Here is a 22,030-nt window from a genome sequence, read left to right on the forward strand (position 1 = left end):
CACAGTGGATTTAGGGAGTTTGCACCCCTCATCAACAGAGTGGTACGTTTGAACCGACGGTCGTATTTAAAATATTTTATTCGTCAACGTGACTGACTTATGCCGTTGCAGTCCGGTGAGCTGAACAGATGCATCTTTGAAGCCTCAGATGCACTAGGTCATCTTCCCGGGAGCGTACAATCTGAGACCAGAGTCAGGGGGACGATGAAGGTACAATTTCAGTCTCCTCGGAACAGATGCATCTTGTTCACTTGCAGTCAGTCGATCTGAACTTATTATGACCTTGCTTCATTGTGAGTGCAGAAGTTCGTGCAGCGTTGTCGCAAGCTGGTAGGGCTGCTTGGGTGTGCTGGAGCTGGGTCAGTTGAAGCTCATCAGCCTGTAGCCACACAGGGTATCATCGGCTCATCGAGCCATGCTCCCTCGTCGTCTAGGTTGGTTGGAGAGGAGGAGGAGGAGGAGGAGGAGGAGGAGGAGGAGGAGGAGGAGGCCATATATGAAGAAGGGGAGGAGGAGGATGAGAGCAACGGGGAGGAGGAGTACGATGAAGATTATGGACCTCCAGCAACTCAAACGTCTCAAGCATCTCAGCCGCCGAAGAAGAGGAATCCGAAGAAGAAGGATTTGCTGAGTCCGGACCCTTTCCAGAGACCGGTTCCTCGACGGCCCAAGAAGAAGACCGAAGAGCATCGTTCAAAGAGTAACGAGGACCGTACCTCCAAGAGGGGAAGGAGCAACTGATTATGCTCTTCGATAGTTGGCTCTTTTAGTTTCGTTGAACTTCGTTTGATTGAACTATTCGGATGGTTATGAAGCTACGTGGAACTATGTGTTTGCTATTTGTGGATCTATGTGTTTGCTATTTGTGAAACTATGTGGAACTCCGTTTACTAATTAGTTGAAGTTCGTTTGAAATGTTCTATGCACTTCAAATTTGTTAATGTGTATGTGATGCCCAAGTTTAATTGTTTGAGATCTGTGATATTGTTGTCATATTTGTGAAAATTGCTATAATATTATTGTCATATTGAATTTGAAAAGAAGCAAGCAAATGAACTTAAATTCATAAAACACAGGACCCTACCGCCAAGGCCCCTGGCGGTAGGGTCAGACAGCCTACCGCCAGGGCAACTCAATTCTTCATTGCAGAATCGTTACACTGAAAAAACAAGACCCTACCGCCAAGGCCCCTGGCGGTAGGGTCAGACAGCCTACCGCCAGGGCAACTCAATTCTTCGTTACAGAATCGTTACACTGAGACAGGAACCTACCGCCAGGTGCTCTGGCGGTAGGTTTGGACAGCCTACCGCCAGGCCTCCTGGCGGTAGGTACTTATCCACGTCAGCGCAGTCAAACGGCCGCCGTCCCCCTCCGTCGCACCCCTACCGCCATGGGCCGTGGCGGTAGGCTATCTAACCCTACCGCCGTAGGCCCTGGCGGTAGCAAAAGGGTCAAATCACAAAAAAAATTCAAACAGGGGTCAGATCCTGAAATCCTTTCCAAAAAGGGTCAAAACACGAAATTCGGACTGTAGAGGACCCTGAGAGCATCCACAACCCGGACCTCCACTTCCCCAATAAATGTTTGGCGTCCGGCCGGATAGGCCCTGATAAAAATGTCATCTAATCAGACCCCTTAAACCCAACCCAAACATCCGGTTGTTTTATACCCCTTATATCTAGCCTATATAAGGGTCGAATATGAGACACTGGACACGTCCGTCATGTCGAACTGACGGACAAGACCTACATGTAAACCCATTGGCCCGACGGGTTCCCCTTTGATTTGGCGAGGACACATTCATGTAGCTGCTCTGACTCGCCACCCGAGGGACAAAAGCCGACTATTTAAGACGGATGGCGAGGGTAAACCTTAGTCGCCTCCACTTTTGTCCTCTCCCTCCCACACGCCAACACCGTTTTCCCTGCCAGCTTTTCCTTCCTCTCTAACCTCGTCGTGCATCACGGTCCGACAGAAGATCACATATTATAAAATTGCTCATGCATGTGCGTCGGGCGGAGATCGCGCGGGAGGTGTGTGCCACCGAGATACGTCATGACCAACGCCTTGCGGATGAGGACGACGAGGAGGAGGTAACCATGGAGGAGGCGCCCGGGATGGAGCACGACAAATTTGGCATGGAGAATGCGGAGGCAGAGTTCCACCTCGCCCAAGCCACGGAGGCGGAGTCGAAGCACTTCACGGCGGAGCAACAGTTGGAGAGGTGGAGCAAGCTTCCATTGTTGCATTCGCGGCACTCGTCGCCTATCCTATCCTCATGTCCAAAAACCAAGCCATCTTAGAGTCACTCTAGTCCGAACGGAGGTGATGGTGAACCCTATCGTATCCACCTCACGGACATGAGGTGGGAGCGGCTATTCGCAGACAAGGACAACGATGCTGAGGTGGCGGAGCGAATGACCATGAGGCCCGTGGCTATGACAAGGGTGTCATCTACATCTTCAACGATGATGAGGAGAAGTAGGGTAATTTTCATTCAAATGTAGCTTGTTTTATTTATGTATGATGAACTACGTATGGTGAGTATATATGGAAATATTAGGTTGCAAATAGGGGTGTGGTTTGCAATGGCGGACAAATGAGGGATAACCGACTCCTGTCCACGGTCCCATCCGGACGCCGACATATTGGAGGTCAAATTTGCGCATCTCCATTATAGATGCTCTGACATGTCAAAGTATCCTTGTAGTTTGGCGGTGATTTCAAACCTAATTTACCTGTGTGCTCTACCCTGTTTGCCAATGTGTTATTTGGATTTTCTTTCTTTAATTACAAAGAGTTTTTGTGCACCCTTGTTTTATCTATTTAATAAATAAAGCAGTTCTCCTCCTATCGTAAAAATAAAGGAGTACCTAGAACTCATCTAGATGAGATATAGTTTGGTCTCATTCACTTTAAAAATAAGAACAGATACAACCCACGTCAGCACACACGCATCTTATAGCATCACATCTAATGGCTATAAAAGGTGAATGAGACCAAAGTATATCTCATCTAGATGAGTTCTAGCAAAACTGTAAAAATAATGGGCCACATATACGTCAGGTGCCTGAAAAAAATATTGCATCAGTCACTTCCTTCAAGGGCCATTAGAATTTCTTCTAACAGATGAAAATAGATTGGAGTACTGTCCATCTTCAACCTCCAAATTCTTCTTCCTCGCGTAGCTACTGGCCAACCCATCCCTAACTGCCTGATTCCGTTCCTCGTGGTCAGCGGCTATCGTCGCCCCACCCACCCCTCAACCTCTCCAAACTGTCGTGCTAGCCATCTCCCTGGCCATCCCTTTAAGCCCGACACCGGTGAACAACTCTAGCGATCTCCCTACACCCCTGCACCCCTAAGATAGGTACTGAAATTATTGCTTCCTGGCGAGCCTGCACTCCCACATCTCTAAGATAGATAGTGAGATTGCTTCTTCTTCAGCGAGGTTCGCCCTCCCCATATCATGAGCTCAGGAAGAAGAAAAAAGTGACTGACGCCAAGAAAATTTTCAAGTACCTAAGATTTAGCAAACACTCACCCTACCCCTCCCACCCCCACAAAAAGAATAAGTTTTAGTCTGATTCAATCCTTTTTTAACTCCGGCCCCTGACGTTTTTCATAACTTAAGTTGCCATCCAAAAAGAAAAAACAAACCCTCAAAAAACTGAAACTTGCTATCTGAAAAGGAAGTTGCCATCATCGCGTCACTAAACCTGTCATAAAAAACGTTCGGAGTTGTCGTGTGTTCGTGCCACACGTGTGGCACTTAGTTCTTTTTTTTTTTTGCCAGGAGAATATCTACTGTACAATACAGTCGGCAGATTTTCTTTCTTTCAAAAGGGTCGGGAGAAGAATTGATTCACTCTCTGGGCAAATGCACGTGGACCTCATCGCACATGTGCAAAGATACTTCTGTGTGGGACTACTGACAAGTCGCGGTAAACGATGAGGGTCCTCGCGCGCGCGGGTAGCTCTAGGAGTAATGTCGCGCTTTACTCCTCGTCCCGACTCTCGAGGTTTGTAGCTGAGGGCCGACGCAGACCATTGTCGCTGCAAGCCGGCCGAGGGAGAGGGCGATGGGTTCCGACGCGGCCGCGGTGAGCACCGTGCGGGAGGCCGCACGCATGGTGTGGAACGAGTCCAAGCGCCTCTGGGGCATCGGCACGCCCATCGCCATCGCCACGCTCAGCATGTACGCCGTCAGCTCCGTCACCACCATCTTCGTCGGCCACCTCGGCAACCTGCCCCTCGCCGCCGCCTCCATCGGCCTCTCCGTCTTCGCCACCTTCTCCCTCGGATTCTTGGTATGCTTTGCACGGTCGTTCACGCACACACCATTCTTGCGTATTTTCTGATGCCAACGCGAGGGCTCCTGCAGCTCGGCATGGGGAGCGCTCTGGAGACGCTGTGCGGGCAGGCGTTCGGCGCCGGCCAGGTGGCTATGCTCGGCGTCTACCTGCAGCGCTCCTGGATCGTCCTCCTCGCCGCCACGCTCCTCATAGTGCCCTTGTACGTCTTTGCCGAGCCGCTCCTCCTCGCCGTCGGCCAGGACCCCGTTCTCGCGCGCGAGGCCGCCCGCTTCGCGCTCTACATCCTCCCCGGCGCCTTCTCCTTCGCCGTCAACTTCCCCACTGGCAAGTTTTTGCAGGCGCAGAGCAAGGTCCTGATGCTCGCCTGGATCGGCGTCGCCGGCCTCTGCTTCCACGTCGCGCTCACCTACCTCCTCGTCACCGTCCTCGGATGGGGCACCCCGGGCGCCGCCGCCGCCTACGACCTCTCGCTCTGGGCCATCGCGCTGGGACAGTCCGCCTACATCATCGGCTGGTGCAAGGACGGCTGGAGGGGCTGGTCCATGGCCGCATTCAACGACATGTGGGCGTTCGTCAAGCTCTCACTCGCGTCTGCCGTCATGCTCTGCCTTGAGATTTGGTACCTCGGCATGATCACCGTCCTCACCGGCAACCTCCAGGATGCGCAGATTGCCGTCGACTCGCTTGGCGTCTGGTACGTACTACTTATAGTTATTACACTACCTCTTTCGAACGTTCTCAACTAACTGAAAATACCACTATATATGCTTCAGAATGCCGAAAATTCAGAATACTGATTATATATAGATGAGCTGACTGAATACTTGTGCTTAATTTTTCAGCATGAACATAAACGGGTGGGAGTGTATGATCTTCATTGGCCTCAATGCTGCTATCAGGTCTGCTTAACTGAAACTGTGTAACTAAACTGTCGGTTCTTGTTCACCAACCCATCGCTCAACCACAGCCATCAAATTTTAGTTTCTAAATAAACTGTTGAACGTACCTGTTTACGTTTTCAGTGTTCGGGTCTCCAATGAGCTGGGCTCTGGCCGTCCAAGGGCAGCGATGCACGCCGTTGTCGTCGTCATCGCCGAGTCGCTGCTCATCGGGCTGCTATGCATGGCCCTCGTCTTGATCTTCAGAGATAACTTCGCCATCATCTACACGAGCGATTTGGAGCTCCAGCATGCCGTCTCCAAGATTGCAGGACTGCTTGGCTTGACCATGGTGCTCAACAGCGTGCAGCCTGTGGTTTCAGGTACGATTCTTCCTCTCACATCACAGTCACAGCATGCATGATGATTTTATTTTGTTCATGTCGCCCCAACCTCGTCGACCCCCTGCTTGGAGTTGATGACATTGATGTGACGATGGTTCAGGGGTTGCTATTGGAGGAGGATGGCAAGGCCTTGTTGCATACATCAACCTAGTCTGCTACTACGTTTTCGGGTTGCCCTTGGGCTATCTTCTCGGATACAAGTTCAACTATGGAGTTGGGGTAATTCATTATATACTACTCCCTCCGTTCGGAATTACATGTCTCGGAAATGGATGTATCTAGAACTAAAATACGTCTAGATACATCGATTTCTGTGACAAGTAATTCCGAACGGAGGGAGTACTATATATGTTATTTGAACTACTCCTACAAATTGCAAAACAAGTAAAAGATATTTACGGTCTCTAATTCCAGGGGATTTGGGCTGGCATGCTTTCCGGGGTTGCACTTCAGACACTGATCTTACTCTTCATCGTGTGGAGAACAGATTGGAATGCAGAGGTACGATTTTCCATCGCCCTTCCGGTCTTCACCAATTTAACAAATGTGGATAAGAAACACATGTCATCAAACCTTTCCAATCTTCAGTAACCACACATATCATATGACTTATTGCTTCTTCCTTTATTTGTATTGATCGATTTCACACATATTGTATGTAATTTTGTCTGTTATTTGTATGGGAATGCTGAGCTTTCCACCTTGCTCATCTCATAGTCTACAACTGCAGGTTGCACTAGCTTCAAGCCGTGTGCGAAAGTGGGGCGGCATGGATGGAACCAAACCTCTGCTGGAAAATAACTACATCACCTAAGCATTTTTATCCCTTCTTAATAAACATTGTTTGCCTTAGTATTGATGATATCATATATCATTGTGATTTTTTTAGTATCAATAGGGTATGGAAATCAGGTTGAACTTGTCCAATTACTATATCGTTACAAGTCTAAATGGTTGTGCACATTTCTGTATGCGGAGGCGGAAGTTGTTTCTATCATCTGGAAAAAAAATCATCATCAGCCTGAAACGAGCTTTTGTCTGTTGACATGTACCGACGCAGCGTGAGGCATACTTGTGTTTCATCAATGATTAAGAAAAGGACAGCAACACTACTCGGTTGTAAGAAGTATTATGTAAAAGAAATATATGGGTTAACAATAGTCCTATTCGTTTTCTTAGTGGGGATGCCTATTCGGCGCACTTTATTGCGAAGCCAACAAAGTTACATCATGAATCAAATAAGATAGTCCTATTCATTAGAAGAAGTTGAGTGAACTGAGGAGTGCTCATTGCGCTGTAAACAATCATGTTTGGACCAAACAACTAGCTCAATCATCAAGTGAAGTAAAAAACAGAGTCTTTTTTCTGTCCACCGCAAATAACTGGCTCATATTCCTCAGAATGTTTTGCTTGCCATTTTAAAATTTCTAGAATAAATAGAATAAAATGCTGAGCTTTCCACCTTGCCCATCTCATAGTCTACAACTACAGGCTGCGCTAGCATCAAGCCGTGTGCGAAAGTGGGGTGGCATCGATGGAACCAAACCTCTGCTGGAAGATAACTACATCACCTAAGCATTTTTATCCCTTCTTAATAAACATTGTTTGCCTTGGTATTGATGATATCATATATCATTGTGATTTTTTTTTAGTATCAATAGGGTATGGAAATCAGGTTGAACTTGTCCAATTACTATATTGTTACAAGTCTAAGTGGTCGTGCACATTTTTGTATGGCGGAGGCGGGAAGTTGTTTCTATCATCTGAAAAAAAAAATCATCATCAACCTGAAACGAGCTTTTGTCTGTTGACATGTACCGACGCACTGTGAAATGCACCTACCTAGATTGAGGGTTCATACACAACTATCATGCCCCTAAATTCAACAGCAACATTGCTATAAAACACCGAAGATCGTAGCCTTCGAGACAAATCACAACTAACAAATTAGAAACGAAATTGCTCAGCATGTAATTGCAGGAATCTAGTTGCCACCTGGGCGAGCCTCACCGGCTTAAGTACCACCGCGACGGCGACGGGGCTGCGCAATACCGCCGTAAAATAGCACACACACAACTCCCCCGCCGACAGGGACGCCGAAGCGGCCGCGAATCCGCCTGAATCTTGAGGAGGGGGGGGGGGGGGGGGCTCGAGAGAAATGAGACCATGGAGGAAAGGGGGAGAGTACAAAAGCTTCGACAACCTTACCTTCTCACTGCGGCTGCTCCGACAACGATGCTCTGGTCCGACGAACACCAGCAATGGCCGCAAATGCCGTCGACTCTTCCGCCGCCATCGCCGCCTCCTCCTCTCGTCTTCTCCTTCAATCAAGCAGAACTGCCTGTGGGAAGGTTGGTTGGGAAGAAATGAATGCGAGGGGAGAAACCGCAGAGGCAATGAGGGGCGAATGAGTCGAGGCGTGCGGGCGCAGCAGCAGTTCCACCGCACGCCCCGACTCGCAACCGTTGACGAATGAGGGAGAAACGCGTGCGGGCGAACTGACGAAGACACCACACATCGCCTTTGTCCTACGTGGGAACCAAAAACTGTCTCATCACGCCAAGATTCGTGCAAGTTTGAATCGACGGCGCCAAGATTCGTGCAAGTTTGAATCCACGATGATCCAGGCGTGTGGGCGAGTTGGAGAAGTGCCACAAGTGTGGCAGTTAGTCTTTCCGCTTTTTTTTCAGGAGAATATCTACTGTACAATTCAGTCCGCAGATTTTTTTTTTGGAAGGGTCGGCAGAAGAATTGATTCACTCTCTGGGCAAACACACGTGGTCGTCATCGCACATGTGCAAAGATACTTCTGTGTACTTCTGTGTGTGACCACTGACAAGTCCCACTCAGTGAGGGTCCTCGCGCGCGCAATTTTTTGTCGAAAAGGACCGGCTTGCGAACGCAATTGACAAAAAAGACCACATGCAAATGAATTTGACAAAAAAGATCACCCACGCTGTGGCGGCGGGCGCGCCAGCCGACGCGTGGCACCTGCCGCCACGCCGGCAAGCGGCAGCCCATGCCGCCACAGTGGCAGGCGGCAGCCAGCCGATAACATCCAGCACCGCGTCAGAACGAAACGATGGGACGCAGGTGGGCCCTGCCGCCTTAAGGCATGGCGTCAGGCCTGCATGACCGCTGCTAGTGCTGCGAATGATGCATGCATCCATCACTAGCCAAACTTTGTACCGCTAGGCATGGGCTAGCCAGAAATGCAACAAGAGAAACTACACTGCAGACCACATCACACAGCAAGTACGTACATGTGCTCCTCACTGCGTATACAAATATGCTTTGCTTCCCGTCGTGACAAACGAGCTCAGTGTCCTTTGTGCACATACCTACGTAGTAGTACTACAGGCAAGCTGTGCGTGTGGGTCTCGCAACGCAGTACCAGCAGCGGCCATGCAGGCCTGCCGCCACGCCCTAAGGCGGCAGGGCCCACCTACTTCCCGTTGTTCCTGGCTGCCGCCTACCACTGTGGCGGCAGGTGCTGCCGCCTGCTGGCGTGGCGGCAGGTGCCACGCGTGGGCTGGCGCACCCGCCGCCACAGCGTGGGTGGTCTTTTTTGCCAAATTAATCTGTAGGTGGTCTTTTTTGTCAATTGTGTTCGTCGGCTGGTCCTTTTCGACGAAAAATCCGCGCGCGCGGGTAGCTGCTAGGAGTAATGTCGCGCTGCTCATCAATCTCCACTATATGCCTCTATACATATACCACAAATAACCATGATCCTAATACCTGATCAAGGCATACAAATCCACAGAAAATTAGCCCTCAAACTTAATGTAGCTCAAGTACATCTTGATGCAAGTTTCCAACTGAAATAGGCCATGAGACGGGTCCTCTTGCAACTCGACCTGTACCTACAATAAAATGACATCATTGATTTGATATACTGGAAATTGAAGATATAATGTACGATACTGACAATATGGTGACTAGTTGTGACAACCCCGCTTATTAGTTTACATGAGCACAAACCCATGTACCAAAGCTTGCAGCAAGGCGATAATAATTAGGTTTAAACACAATATGATGTTCCTTGCATACAAAATAGCAGCAATTTAAAAACTGCAGATTAAAGTTTGAAATTAAATTAAATGCCAAAAATATAGACACATATTTATGAATCATAATTATTCGATTGGGAAGACAGACGTGGGGACAAATGACATTCGTATCAAGCTTATCAACAAATGACACTATTTCTCATATTTGTTCGTCAGAGATATAGGTATTCAAATCAAAATGTGTAAAAGAGGTGAACTGACAAAAAAAACCAGCATAGTTAAAAAAAATGGTTGTCAAGAATAAAATTGACTGCTCCTTGCCCAATTGCGACATATGAATATCAACTATTAGTAGGAAAGAGGTAAAGCGGTCAGAAGTCCAGGCTACTTGTGTTTACTCATACTTACATGATGGCTCTGAAGCTTTGGCAGTTTTTGTGTAGTTACTAAAAGGCTGGAAGCTACAACTTCTAGGACATGAATGGTACCTGCATGGAAACAAATATGCAGACAGTAAACCAAGTGATGAAATCAAGGTGTATCCCATGCTGATTATACTAATAAAAATATATAATCTACTAAACTTGCTTGAGCTTGTGTTTGAAATAGCATCAATGGTTTACTATGTCTAGGCTACAGAGAAATCCATGTAGAAATGCTAGAAACTTACTGAGAACAAAAAAGTGATGTACACACTGAATTAGACCAGGTGACTAGGTGACATGGTAAGACCAAGCTATTATTTTGATGGTACACTTATTCTAAGTATCAATTTTGAAACACGCTATCATCAACCTACATGCTATTTTTTCCTAATACATATTAACTTTATTAACATATGACCAAGGGCATTTTTAAGGCTCCTTGCAGCAAATGAGACCATGTATGATCACTTGATCAGAAATATGCCATAACAGCCAGAACATGATCGATTTGAAAGACATCATAATCCTTCAGGGGAAAGACATCATAATCTTTCAAAAAAAAACAAAATAAACTCTTGCACGATCTCTTGAGGGGAAAGGCTGTCTTGAGTACTACCCATAGCCATGCTAAGAGGGCCACCTATTTAACAAAACCAACAATATTTCGGAGAACACACTGACTTTTCAAAGCCATTGTAGTAGAAAAAAATTAGGGAGAATCTTACATTTACCAAAAGAAACTGAATAATAATGTATTCTATGGCCTCGAACACCATCATAGATCAAAATATAAGTAACTACCACAATGTACATCCAAACTTACTATTGCCTTGCACCAGACTGGATTTGCTGACATCTTCTGAGAATAATATTTTGACCTCATATACTTTCCATGTCCCTGTTTGACATCTACAGAAATGAAAGCATTCTGGTTAAGCAAAACTCAGAATTTCTGAAAATTTGCATAATGTTGAGGGTAAATGGGATTATCACTTGTTGTTATCACAAGAACACTGAAATTGTACTGATTCAAACTACTAATTTATTTCTCTTGCTCATATTATTTATCCCGCTATACATGGGATCTTTTAGTGATGAATATTATAAATATGTTTCCATACATGGTTTTCACCATTGCAGCAGCATCTAATAACATGTTTTATTACATCAGGCATGATAATATAATCTGATGAAATTACAGTACTCACTTTTCAGTACTGTTTTGGAAAACAATTATATTTATTTATAGTGCACCCAAGATTCTTGCAAAAAGTTAAATATATCCCAACTAATTTATTCTATGGCTAGTGTGCAAGATGTATTCAATGTTGTAATACTGTACAGGAAGAGAAAAGATTACTGACATACATACACCATTACTGACCTTTAGGAGTTAGTTTCAGAATCTTTTTCGTGATGACACCAATGCCGTACCATAATAGCTTAAAATCATGATAGATGCATAAAGAGCATGTACATTAGATGTATAAGAACTACTCGATCCTTTGGTGGCAGCCAACGACACAAAACATGCATGGTGGTGCCCTCCTCCCGTCACCTCAGTAGGTTAGCTAGTTTTCGGCTTTGCGTCGTTCGATGGCAAGAGTGGTGTGTGCTCTTTGCCTTCGAGTTGTTCTGCTGAGCACATTGTATCTTTATTTCCGCTTTCCTCTTTCTTGTTGTAAGTTGTAGTCTTGCACTCCTGGCCGATTGATGGCTTTGTTAATTCAAAGCTGGGCTCTTCTTGAGCCTTCGTTCTAAAAAAAGATAAGCGCATCATCATTCCTTAATGTGACATGTGCAAAAGGAACCGGAAAATCAAGCATCACATTCACAGGTTACTCAACAACTGGTCGTGGCTAACAATCACATGACACTACGGCAAAAACTAACAGATCCATCGACCAATTATTCAGTGCTTACATATCTCGGAGCCTGGCTCGCATATGTAAATGAAACCTTGAACAGGTGCACGATTAGGGATTTCTGAATAATATAGTTTTGCAGTTGTTTGTAAGTTGTCTTCAGAACATACCTTTGAATTGGCACCAAATCAGAACATGTAGAACATTTGCTTTACAGCTGATGTAGCACCAGTTATCAGTTAACACAATTTCAGTGATTTTAAATTTTAGCTTGTATCATATAAAGCGACATCATGTATTAGTATTTATTAGAAACTTGTAAAGAACAACATGTAAGCATGGCTATGATATTACTGTTAGGAGCATTGTATATTACCATGATGTCGCAGGGGTCTACCCCAGCCAAGTCTGCAATAGTTGTTTCCATTGGTCAAATCGATTCTGCTCCATGGCTTGTGATTTAAGCTGATAGGATGTGCTCCTGGTGTTGCATAGTTGCAATAGTAGTTAGTTTGCAGACCTAATATAAAGTTATTACCAAGAAATACAAAATGAACTCTAGAAACTATGTTTTAAGATTACTGCCTAATAATGTTCTGGATCTACAGAGATAAATATTAAGTATAGGAAAAAGAAGTATCCTATACTTTCCAAGTGAGCAATATACAGAGCTCCTCACACAAAGAGTATACTTCTATTGGTATATAGGTAGATTTGGTTTAGCACCGTTATATATATGTAAAATATGGGGAAATAATGGGAGTCTAAACACCACAGGAAGTGCAGCCCCAGAACGATAAGATTTCACATTAGTATACTGCACTGCTGCCTATTTTGGGCTAACATTTCATAGCCATATCAATTCTGCATACATGATAAAATGAAGGTTTAAGAATTGTACCGCAGTTCACCGTTGTGCGTACAGACTAACAAAAAAACATCACATGATCCAAGATAAAACCAGAAACGGAAAACCACCCTTCTGTTATGCGAGAAGAATGGTACAACTGGGACAACCCTAAACATCATTCAACTATATCTGAATAGCACTTGGTCCGTGGCATATGACTGCTGCAGCAACAACATTTTTAGGAAGTGCGGCTTCTGGTTGGATACAACATTGCTGTAAGGATGTCTAGGGTTGTCACTACGGTGGGTCAACTATGGCACATTCGTTGGTGAGAACATCAGAAGAACTTATTTTCAAACTGAATTAAGGAAAAAGAATTATTGTAAGCAAATTTACCATCTAATTACTAATAAAGCACAATAGCCTTCTTAAGATTGATGGACAAATCCAAATTCATGTAGTTGTATTTTGCAAGACCCATGTTGTGTTAGTTCAAATACAAGATAAAGTGGCAGGCCTCACAAATAAATTCTATATGAAGAGCAAGAGGCAGTTGAAACCACCGCGTAGAAAACATCTAATCTATATACATAGAAAAAAGCGAGTAAAATGTAGTCAGCCACACATAATTATTTTGGCATGGGAATTGGTAACACAAATAACCATGGGACCTTATTTCTATTAAAGTACAGAACGCTAGATCTCAGTAGCAACAATGCAATATATACTTCCATATCATAGACCTAATTTGCTAATTTTGAACCAACGCAAACTCTTCTAGCTCTCAACATATACATTACTATATATGCTTTTAGCAACACAAACAATTAGAGAAATGCAACAATGGTACACACATGATAAAGTAAAAGCCTGACATGAAGCAGACGCACTGGCGTAGTGGCTCTGACCTCTTACATTGTGAGCTACAGCAGAACAAAGGTGCTCCTGAGTGAACTGAGAGAGATCCGGCCTCCGGGTAGATAGAACAGATATGGTCGATCGCAAGCCGACACCTCTTTGCAATCCTGTCATTTGATTTTTTTTTTCCGATTAGGTACAATATGAGTCCACACATAGATAAAATGAATTACTCTCCAGTATCTGACGGTGTATAGAAAATTAGAAGTGCATGATACTGGAATTATAAAAAGGAATCCGGGTACATGCATTAAGCATACAAAGACCTATTTGTTGGAAGTGACACTACTCCTAGTTGAGAAACGGGGAGCATGCAGAGCTGAGCTACAATAAAAAATAACAAAGACTATTCGGTGGTGGTCAGGAGGACCAAGGAACTAACTAATGGACCAAGTGAACATATTTTAGCTGAACTTAACTATAGACAGCTAGTTACCTCTATCGACAACGACCATAATGCGTACTGAATGCACATTGTCTAGTGAGGTAGAACTATAGGGGAATTAACGAGCACATACCACCATAAGCTCATGCAATCCAAGAGGAGCAGTGACAACGTAAGCCACATTAGTTTGCTCTTTAGAGCTTCTGCAGCTAAAGGGATATCCTGAAGAAAACAGTGCAAAATCTAATGAGAAACAATGTCTTATTATAGCTATATAAGCATTAGGATATAAGATATGAACCTATTTCTTCATTGAACATCTTAATAAATTGAAATAACCTTAAAATTGAATGTAAATACTGATGGAAGATGTGTTAGTTAATTATTAGGCGCATGTAGAATGAGGTACCAAAAGGGCAAGTGGTACAAAGAAGAAGCAAAGAAACATGATAAAAGGTGGCAAAGTCTTATGGCAGACATTTTATTATCAAAGAGTTGATCGGTTAGAGACCATATAATTCTGAAGGGACGACTAACTGTGCATAGCATGGTTTCGTTTTGGAATAAATCAACAGGTTTTTTAGGGAATCAAAATTTCTTTCATGCTCTTTTGTTAGTACTTATACATCAACAAATTATTTGCCAGTAGAAAACATGATCACGCTGTTTGAAATACAGAGGAAAAGGTTATGGAGTTCAAAGTGAATTTATTTAAAGTTGCAGTGACAATACAAACTCTCAATGACACAGAATATTCTCAAGATAAAATGTCTCTCTGAGGGTGGAAACTAAAAGCATTCAGGCAATAGCACTTACTATAAAATTAATTATCACAAAGAATATTTTGGAGAAGACAACGTTTCACCTAGTATGCGGCATCCATGACGGTGTGGAAGAGTCCAGAGAGGAAGACAACCCTGCGATCCGTGCTTGCCGAGAAGAGGCCGTTGCTGCCCGAGAAGAGGCCGGTCCAGGTTCAGCACGCCCCTTCTAGAGCGCCACCATGACGGACCTCGTTGACAAAAGAGAGAACCAGTTTCTTGGATTAAGATATAAACATGAGCCAAAGCAGAGCATAACTTCATAAATGTGATCATTTTCATCTCCTAGAGGAAGAAAAAATCAAAGAGGCCGCTATATGTACAGATAAACACACTGGCATTTGCCACACAGGTCTAGCAAGACAGCAATGAACCATGTGCCTATCTACTATAAATAGAGTGTCATTTAAATCTGATTACAGGACACAAAGCAAGATCTCTCTCTCTCTCTCTCAACCAAATCTTGATTCCACATTATAGTCTGCACAACAATCCTATCACTCAAATCTATGGTACAGTTGCAAGCCATGCCATAATAAACGGAGAGGAGATCCCAGATCAGTGGCTAGGAGGGGGACGACGAGAGCAACAGGAAGAGCACCTGAAGGACGATGGCAATGGCGACGTGGGCGGCCGTCGCTCCTCTCGGTGATAATGAAGCGCGGCCGTCGCCTTTGGCCCTGCGTCGCCAGGGTGCAATGGTCGGGCGAGTCGTGGCCCGTGCCCCTCGGTGACCTCTGGCCGGCAGCAGACGGCGGATCGACGCCAGGGTGCAGAGGCCGCGCGAGTCGTGGCCCGTGCCCCTCGGTGACCTTGGGCCGGCATAAATAATTAGTACAGAACACTTAAAATATCACTTGTTGGGCAACAAAAAAAGTACAAAAGCAAAAGGCCCTTATATTTGGCCCTACATCATAAAATAAAACAATGCATGCATCCTTTATTACTTTGCCATGGGTGAAAGTAAAACATCAAAAAATACCAAGTATTTAGGCATGATGTTATTTAAAATAAATCATAGGGAACTAAGCTTGGTCATATGATAAATCAGATTTATCTTACACAACCATTAAATTAAAAGTTGTACAAAACAATTAATTTATTCTCAGGTTTCTACAGAGCTAAGCTTGGTCAGGCTGTCAATCACAGTCTAAACATGTATATAAGAATGTAACATGATTTATGCAAACTAAGGAAACAGAATTCAACATACCACAAATCCATCTTATTAGAAAGTGACATCATCTGCGCTATATTGCCCATTGTGCCTACCTCTTCCGCTTATAAGAAACTGCCTGCGTTGTAGTAGTCAGGTGAGGAAGAGTCGGTTACAGCAGGCACATAGTTGCTATCCTTCTTCCACTTTTCCTCTTCATCTTGCCCCCTCTTTATCTTCCCCTCTTGAATGAAAAATCATAGAACATAAGCACATCTCAAATCTCTTGAATTAACTTTAGCATCTCTTCTAAAACCGCCATTACAATGACTGGATTTATTTTCCTTGAAATAATTTGCTTCTGCACCAATCTGCACATTAAGATTATAGTGAATTAGCAATTAGGACAGATGGGAGAAAGATCAATTAATCCCTTAATCCGTGCATAAGCTGTGAATACTGAACTATGATTATTATTTTCTTTAAAATATAACAAAGCAAGAGACTAAGGACATAAATATAGAATATACCTGATAAGCGTAGCACAATTTATCGGATGCAACGTTAAGCTGCTCTACTATGTAGTTGATCCAGGAGCTGTCATGAGTACCAAACAAAGACATCCTCAATGCAAGCCGTGCTCCAACTCTTTAACCTAAAAAAGTTGGCAACCTTTGAGAAAGCAGGGTATATTTATTCAGAAAATAAAGCGATAAATAACCATGCCATCAGAACAAATCACTACAAGCCTACACAACAAAAGGTCCAAGGCAAGAACAGATCAGTAGTACAAGGCTACAATCAGCAGACAACAAATCGATAGCTAGAAACCAACTGACAACACAAGTTACACAAGCAGCAATTAGTAGTTTAGTACTCAGTAGACCAACACCACACATTAGCATCAGCACAAGTGCACAGATAGGAGCAGCAGCTTGCGGGGGCACACGACAGTAGCAGCAATAATCAACACCACCAGTAGGCTCCACAGCAGCAGCAGCAGCAGAGCAACATAGCGAGCAACTCCACCTCGCACCAGAAGGAAGAGAGCTCACCAGGAGGTGGCAGGAGCAGATCGAGGCAGGAGGAAGTAGTAGTGCTCGGGGGCGCAAGGTGGATGAGCTCTCAGTCCATCAGTTGGCGATGCAAAGTGGAGGAGATCCGAGCCCGGCAGCTGGCGGCGTGAGGAGAAGCTTCAGTTCCGGCAGCCTGCGGCGCCAGGAGATCCGCAAGCACGGGGAGGAGAGCACCCTAACCCTGGCCTCCTCCCGTCGACGCGCTAGCCAGTGGCGACGGCGCGCTCCGCCTGGCTCCTCCCCTCTACGGCACGACGGGAGGGGGCACGGCCGCGTGCCTCCCGGATGCCATGAACGGCGACGGAGCAGCCGATGGGGCGGCGGGGGTTGAGCAGCACGGGCACGGCGACCGAGCGGTAGAGGAGAGGACGGGAGGAGGAGAAGGGGAGGCTAGGGGGTGGAGGCGCGAGGGGGATGAGGCGAGCAGCACCTGAGGAACGACGGCGGGGCAAGAAGAGGCGGATCCAGAGACGCTGAGGAGATGCTCGGGGACGTGTCAGCCGCGGGCGCCGGCACAGGCGCGTGGCCGCCGTGGCTCACCTCACCAGAGACGTGGGCTCTGGTGGTCGTGCTGCGGATTGGGGGGAGGCACCGGCAGAAATTGGCTGCTCCTCCTCGCCGGGATCCACCGGCAAAGGTGATGGGGTGGGGAAGGGGAAGGGGGAGCTCAAGGAGATGGAGCGGTCGTGGCACGAGGGGGAGGAGGGAGGAGAGCAGCGGCGCAGGGTAAGGAGGGAGGAGAGTGAGGCGGCGGCGGGCTGGGAGGATGGCTGGTGGGCGACGGCGACGGGAGGAGAGGAGGGGAGTCGGGGCGAGGGCGAGGGCTGAGGAGTGGGAAAGGACAGAGGCAGCTAGGGTTACACACAGCGTGCTGCATTTTATATGCCCGAGTGTGAAAAGACGAAAATACCCTCAGTGGGGCACGAGATTTACAGGCGGTGGCACGAGCTACTATTCATTGTAGCAGTGTCAATAGCAACCGGACCGCCAGGATCGGCTCACATGAAGATCCGACGGCCATGATCAGCTCACCTGAAGATCCAACGGTCCGGATGCGTTTGGACGCCCAATCGGACGGTCCAAAGTGCATATGGCCTGAGAAGGCTTCATTTGTGTCCACAATCTAACAATGGGATGCTGATGCGCGCTCGTGCATGTAGCTCGGCATGGGGAGCGCTTTGGAGACGCTGTGCGGGCAGGCGTTCGGCGCCGGCCAGGTGGCTATGCTGGGCGTCTACATGCAGCGCTCCTGGATTGTCCTCATCGCCGCCGCGCTCCTCATGGTGCCCTTCTACGTCTTCGCCGAGCCACTCCTCCTCGCCGTCGGCCAGGACCCCGTTCTCGCGCGCGAGGCCGCCCGCTTCGCGCTCTACATCCTCCCCGGCGCCTTCTCCTTCGCCGTCAACTTCCCCACTGGCAAGTTTTTGCAGGCGCAGAGCAAGGTCCTGATGCTCGCCTGGATCGGCGTCGCCGGCCTCTGCTTCCACGTCGCGCTCACCTACCTCCTCGTCACCGTCCTCGGATGGGGCACCCCGGGCGCCGCCGCCGCCTACGACCTCTCACTCTGGGCCATCGCGCTGGGTCAGTCCGCCTACATCATCGGCTGGTGCAAGGACGGCTGGAGGGGCTGGTCCATGGCAGCATTCAACGACATGTAGGCGTTCGTCAAGCTCTCGCTCAAGTCCGCCGTCATGCTCTGCCTTGAGATTTGGTACCTCGGCATGATCACCGTCCTCACCGGCAACCTCCAGGATGCGCAGATTGCCGTCGACTCGCTCGGCGTCTGGTACTACTTAAGCACCAGATGCTACTAGTTTATTGAAATCTACAGTACAATACTAGAAGGGTTACTTAACTTGCAAAATTCAGAAAAGAGACATCATCTTGCATACTTGTCACTGAAGCTTCAGGGCCTTCAGATTAATATACATCACAGCAAAGCCATAGCCGCCATGTTTCATTTTGTTTCCTGGAAGAAGAAAGAAAAACACCATGTACATCCAGTTTCAGCACATTTTCACCTGAAAGAAAGAAAGCCCTTTGCTTTTCAGCACCATACCATACAAGCGTCAATTTGCTTCTCTGGTACGAATACCAGGGCACTTGAAATATCTGCTACGTAGTGATATACAAATTGCCAATCAACAGAAATGCTACTAGCCCCTACTAAACTATCCAGTTTCGAGATCAGATGCCCCAAGAAAAGAATCAGCCAGTAGACCATCCAAAAATACGCGAGACAAGTAAACAAATAAACTGATACAGAAAACTAGTAAACATTTGCCGTCTTTAACAGTAGTCAATATCCATAAACAAAACTACTGAAGGAAGAACAAAGGTTTTCAGCTTAGAACTAGAGAAAGAAGCCAACAAACGTGACCAAAACTGCATCCTTGGCAGTGATCAACACACTGCGGCCAACAACAATCCAAAATTGTTTCCTGCGGAAAAGAAGTCCAAAATTTTCATCGAAAAGAAAGTGTGGGAATTCCTAAGTTTCTATCCTCTTCATGGCCAAAATGAGAACATTCTTTCATGGAAAGATACGTGGAAGATTGCATTGAAAACTGCAATGGCCATTTCAGAACAAAAAGATACAGAGTGTGCAGAAATACTACTCATCGATACTTCAAATAAATTGTAGGATGCCCTAGTCTCACTCTTTGTAGGATGCCCTAGTCTCACTCTCTTAGTTCCAATATGTGTGCTAATATGACACGAGGAAGAACAAGTTCATAGCAGTGCGATATTTTCTTCGCTACTGATTTACACCGACATAATGAACATACCCATTCTCATACCGGTCTTGATTCATGTAAAACTGAATCTGGCAGGCACTTCCCCTCTGCAAGCGGTTGCATAGTCTTCAGCAAGATGAGGTGCAGCTTCCTTGTGAGGGCATATGAACCTTTCCATAAATACCTTCTCGCTAACCATGACTGTATTAAAGAAGTCCTGGCCATGATCTATCAATCCATTTTCCTTGAGAAACTTTAAAACATAGTGTCGGGCTCTTAGCCGGCCCTTCAGGCTGAAAGTGAGCAGTGCCGGCCGATGAGCAATGTATGCCGGTTCCAACCCCACCTCAGAGATGAGGAACTCGGACATGGGCTGCAGCGATTCCTTGGACCTCGTGAGCACCGTTGGAGCCATAGTAGCCGGAAACAGGGAACGGTAGGCCGTTCCTCGATCCCGATTCATCGACCCGGAATCGGATTCGGGAACGAGGTCGGATTCGCTACGATTCGATGAAGATTCGGCGTCCCCGTAGCCTGCTCATCGATTCAGGTTCGAGGATCCACCAGCCCAAACGCGAGGCATAATTTACTCACGCCGTCGTTTCTTTTCTCAATGACTCCTCGTTCTTCCTCCAGTCCATTAATTGCAAGGAATGCTGACCGTCAAGGAGTCGTCGTTCTTCAGGAACTGCGTTCCTTGACACATGGTACCGTACCGGGTTCATCGTACCCAAATGGATTGGATCGCGTCCCCGCTATAAAAAAAATCGTTCGAGAGATGTATATCCTCGTTGTACCCTTTTTTTTCAGCCATCGACTCTCGTCCCTCGTTCCCGTTCCTCATTCCCACCGTACCGGAAACATGGCAACTATGGTTGGAGCCTTAGAAACAGCGATGCCCACCTCGGCATCCGACCACCTGAACGTTTTCTTCAAATACTCCACCCTGGCTGCGATCTCCTCCTCGCTGTGAAATGCAACAGCATGCAGCGCATGCCTGAACATGCCAGAGGCACGGGGCACACCTATGCTTTCAGCACATCTCACCATCGCCTGGACATGCTCCGGACTGGCAATGATCATCCTTGGTCTTTGGATGCAAAACTTGGCAATATCACAATCCTGCAACCCACACTCTCGCAGGTACGCGACATTGGGCTTGACCACCCTCTCGATGCTGTGTGAGAGGAGATGGCCGCCCTTCATGGCCCGGAGGAAGGTGTCTAAGGAGCCGAAGACGCGCAAGTAGTAGTGCAGCTTGGAGACCATTGCTTTTTGGCGGAATTTGTGGGCGGCCAGCGAGGCGAGGCGCGCGATGTCGGAACGCGATAAGCCGAGGCCAGAGAGCCCGGCGGCGACGGGCGTCAGGGTTCTCTCCACGCTGGCGCAGAGGAACTGCGGGTCCCTGGCGACGAGGGCGGCGACATCGGCGCCGGAGAGACCGAGGCCGGCGAGGAAGGCGAGCACGGCGTCGGGATTGGCGGGGGACTTGAGGTGGGAGAGCTTGGCGGAGGCCTTGACGGCCTGTGCTGGCGTGAGGCCGCAAGTGGAGACGAGGTACTCGTGCGCGGCGAAGCTAGGGTTGGGGGAAATGGCGGAGAGGAGGCGGCGAAGAGGGGATCCGGGGGAGGTGGCTGGAGAAGAAGAGAGGAGATGGGCGAGGACGCGGCTACGCAGCCTGAGCATGGCGGCACCGGCGGCGAGGGGGTGGGGAACAACGGCCGACCGGGGCGAGAGCGAGAGGATTTGGGCGAGGTGGCGGCGGCGGCGGTGGCGAGGGGATTTATTTTTTTTTATTTTTTTTATTTTGATGATGGAGAGGTGCGAGAGGATTTGGGTGATCTGGTCTGTGGTCTGGTGCCAGAGGTTTGGGTTCTCTGATAATGGGCTGGCCTCGTCGATCCCCTGCTTGGAGTTGATGACATTGATCTGACGATGGTTCAGGGGTTGCTATTGGAGGAGGATGGCAAGGCCTTGTTGCATACATCAACCTACTACTAACGTTAGCCGGTGCAGAGACGTTCGCACCAACTCCTCTGAACGAATCTCTAGCTTCCCTCGAGTTAGGGTTTTTTGCTCTCGGCGGCGACTCTGTCGCCATCGTTGAGACCTACCTCTTTCCCTCCCGTCGATCTACCACAGAGGTGAGGCGGGGTCCCCTGATCCCTGCCCTCTCGGGGTACGGCGA

At 47.1% G+C, this 22,030-nt stretch overlaps 2 protein-coding genes and 1 pseudogene across 2 annotated transcripts; 2 read left to right on the forward strand and 1 right to left on the reverse strand.

Moving 5' to 3' along the window:
• Positions 1 to 3,959: 3,959 nt before the first annotated feature.
• On the forward strand, positions 3,960 to 6,637 carry LOC123157312 (protein DETOXIFICATION 35). Its single transcript, XM_044575568.1, has 7 exons — positions 3,960 to 4,310; positions 4,385 to 5,010; positions 5,159 to 5,215; positions 5,339 to 5,577; positions 5,699 to 5,817; positions 6,013 to 6,099; positions 6,329 to 6,637. Exons 1-7 carry the CDS (start codon positions 4,083 to 4,085, stop codon positions 6,410 to 6,412), a joined length of 1,440 nt encoding a protein of 479 aa, XP_044431503.1. The 5' UTR covers positions 3,960 to 4,082; the 3' UTR covers positions 6,413 to 6,637.
• A 2,535-nt stretch (positions 6,638 to 9,172) lies between these two features.
• On the reverse strand, positions 9,173 to 21,721 carry LOC123157054 (transcription termination factor MTERF6, chloroplastic/mitochondrial). Its single transcript, XM_044575289.1, has 13 exons — positions 20,705 to 21,721; positions 19,894 to 20,234; positions 18,997 to 19,125; positions 16,559 to 16,683; positions 16,145 to 16,399; positions 14,917 to 15,684; positions 14,185 to 14,273; positions 13,657 to 13,773; positions 12,275 to 12,379; positions 11,418 to 11,790; positions 10,857 to 10,942; positions 10,017 to 10,096; positions 9,173 to 9,461 (listed from the first exon to the last, which is right to left on the reverse strand). Exons 1-2 carry the CDS (start codon positions 21,526 to 21,528, stop codon positions 19,916 to 19,918), a joined length of 1,143 nt encoding a protein of 380 aa, XP_044431224.1. The 5' UTR covers positions 21,529 to 21,721; the 3' UTR covers positions 9,173 to 9,461; positions 10,017 to 10,096; positions 10,857 to 10,942; positions 11,418 to 11,790; positions 12,275 to 12,379; positions 13,657 to 13,773; positions 14,185 to 14,273; positions 14,917 to 15,684; positions 16,145 to 16,399; positions 16,559 to 16,683; positions 18,997 to 19,125; positions 19,894 to 19,915.
• LOC123157602 (protein DETOXIFICATION 34-like) lies at positions 17,586 to 18,947 on the forward strand (annotated as a pseudogene).
• Positions 21,722 to 22,030: the final 309 nt, after the last annotated feature.

The sequence above is a fragment of the Triticum aestivum genome, chromosome 7B (genome assembly GCF_018294505.1).
Source record: "Triticum aestivum cultivar Chinese Spring chromosome 7B, IWGSC CS RefSeq v2.1, whole genome shotgun sequence".
Taxonomy (NCBI): Eukaryota; Viridiplantae; Streptophyta; class Magnoliopsida; order Poales; family Poaceae; genus Triticum; species Triticum aestivum.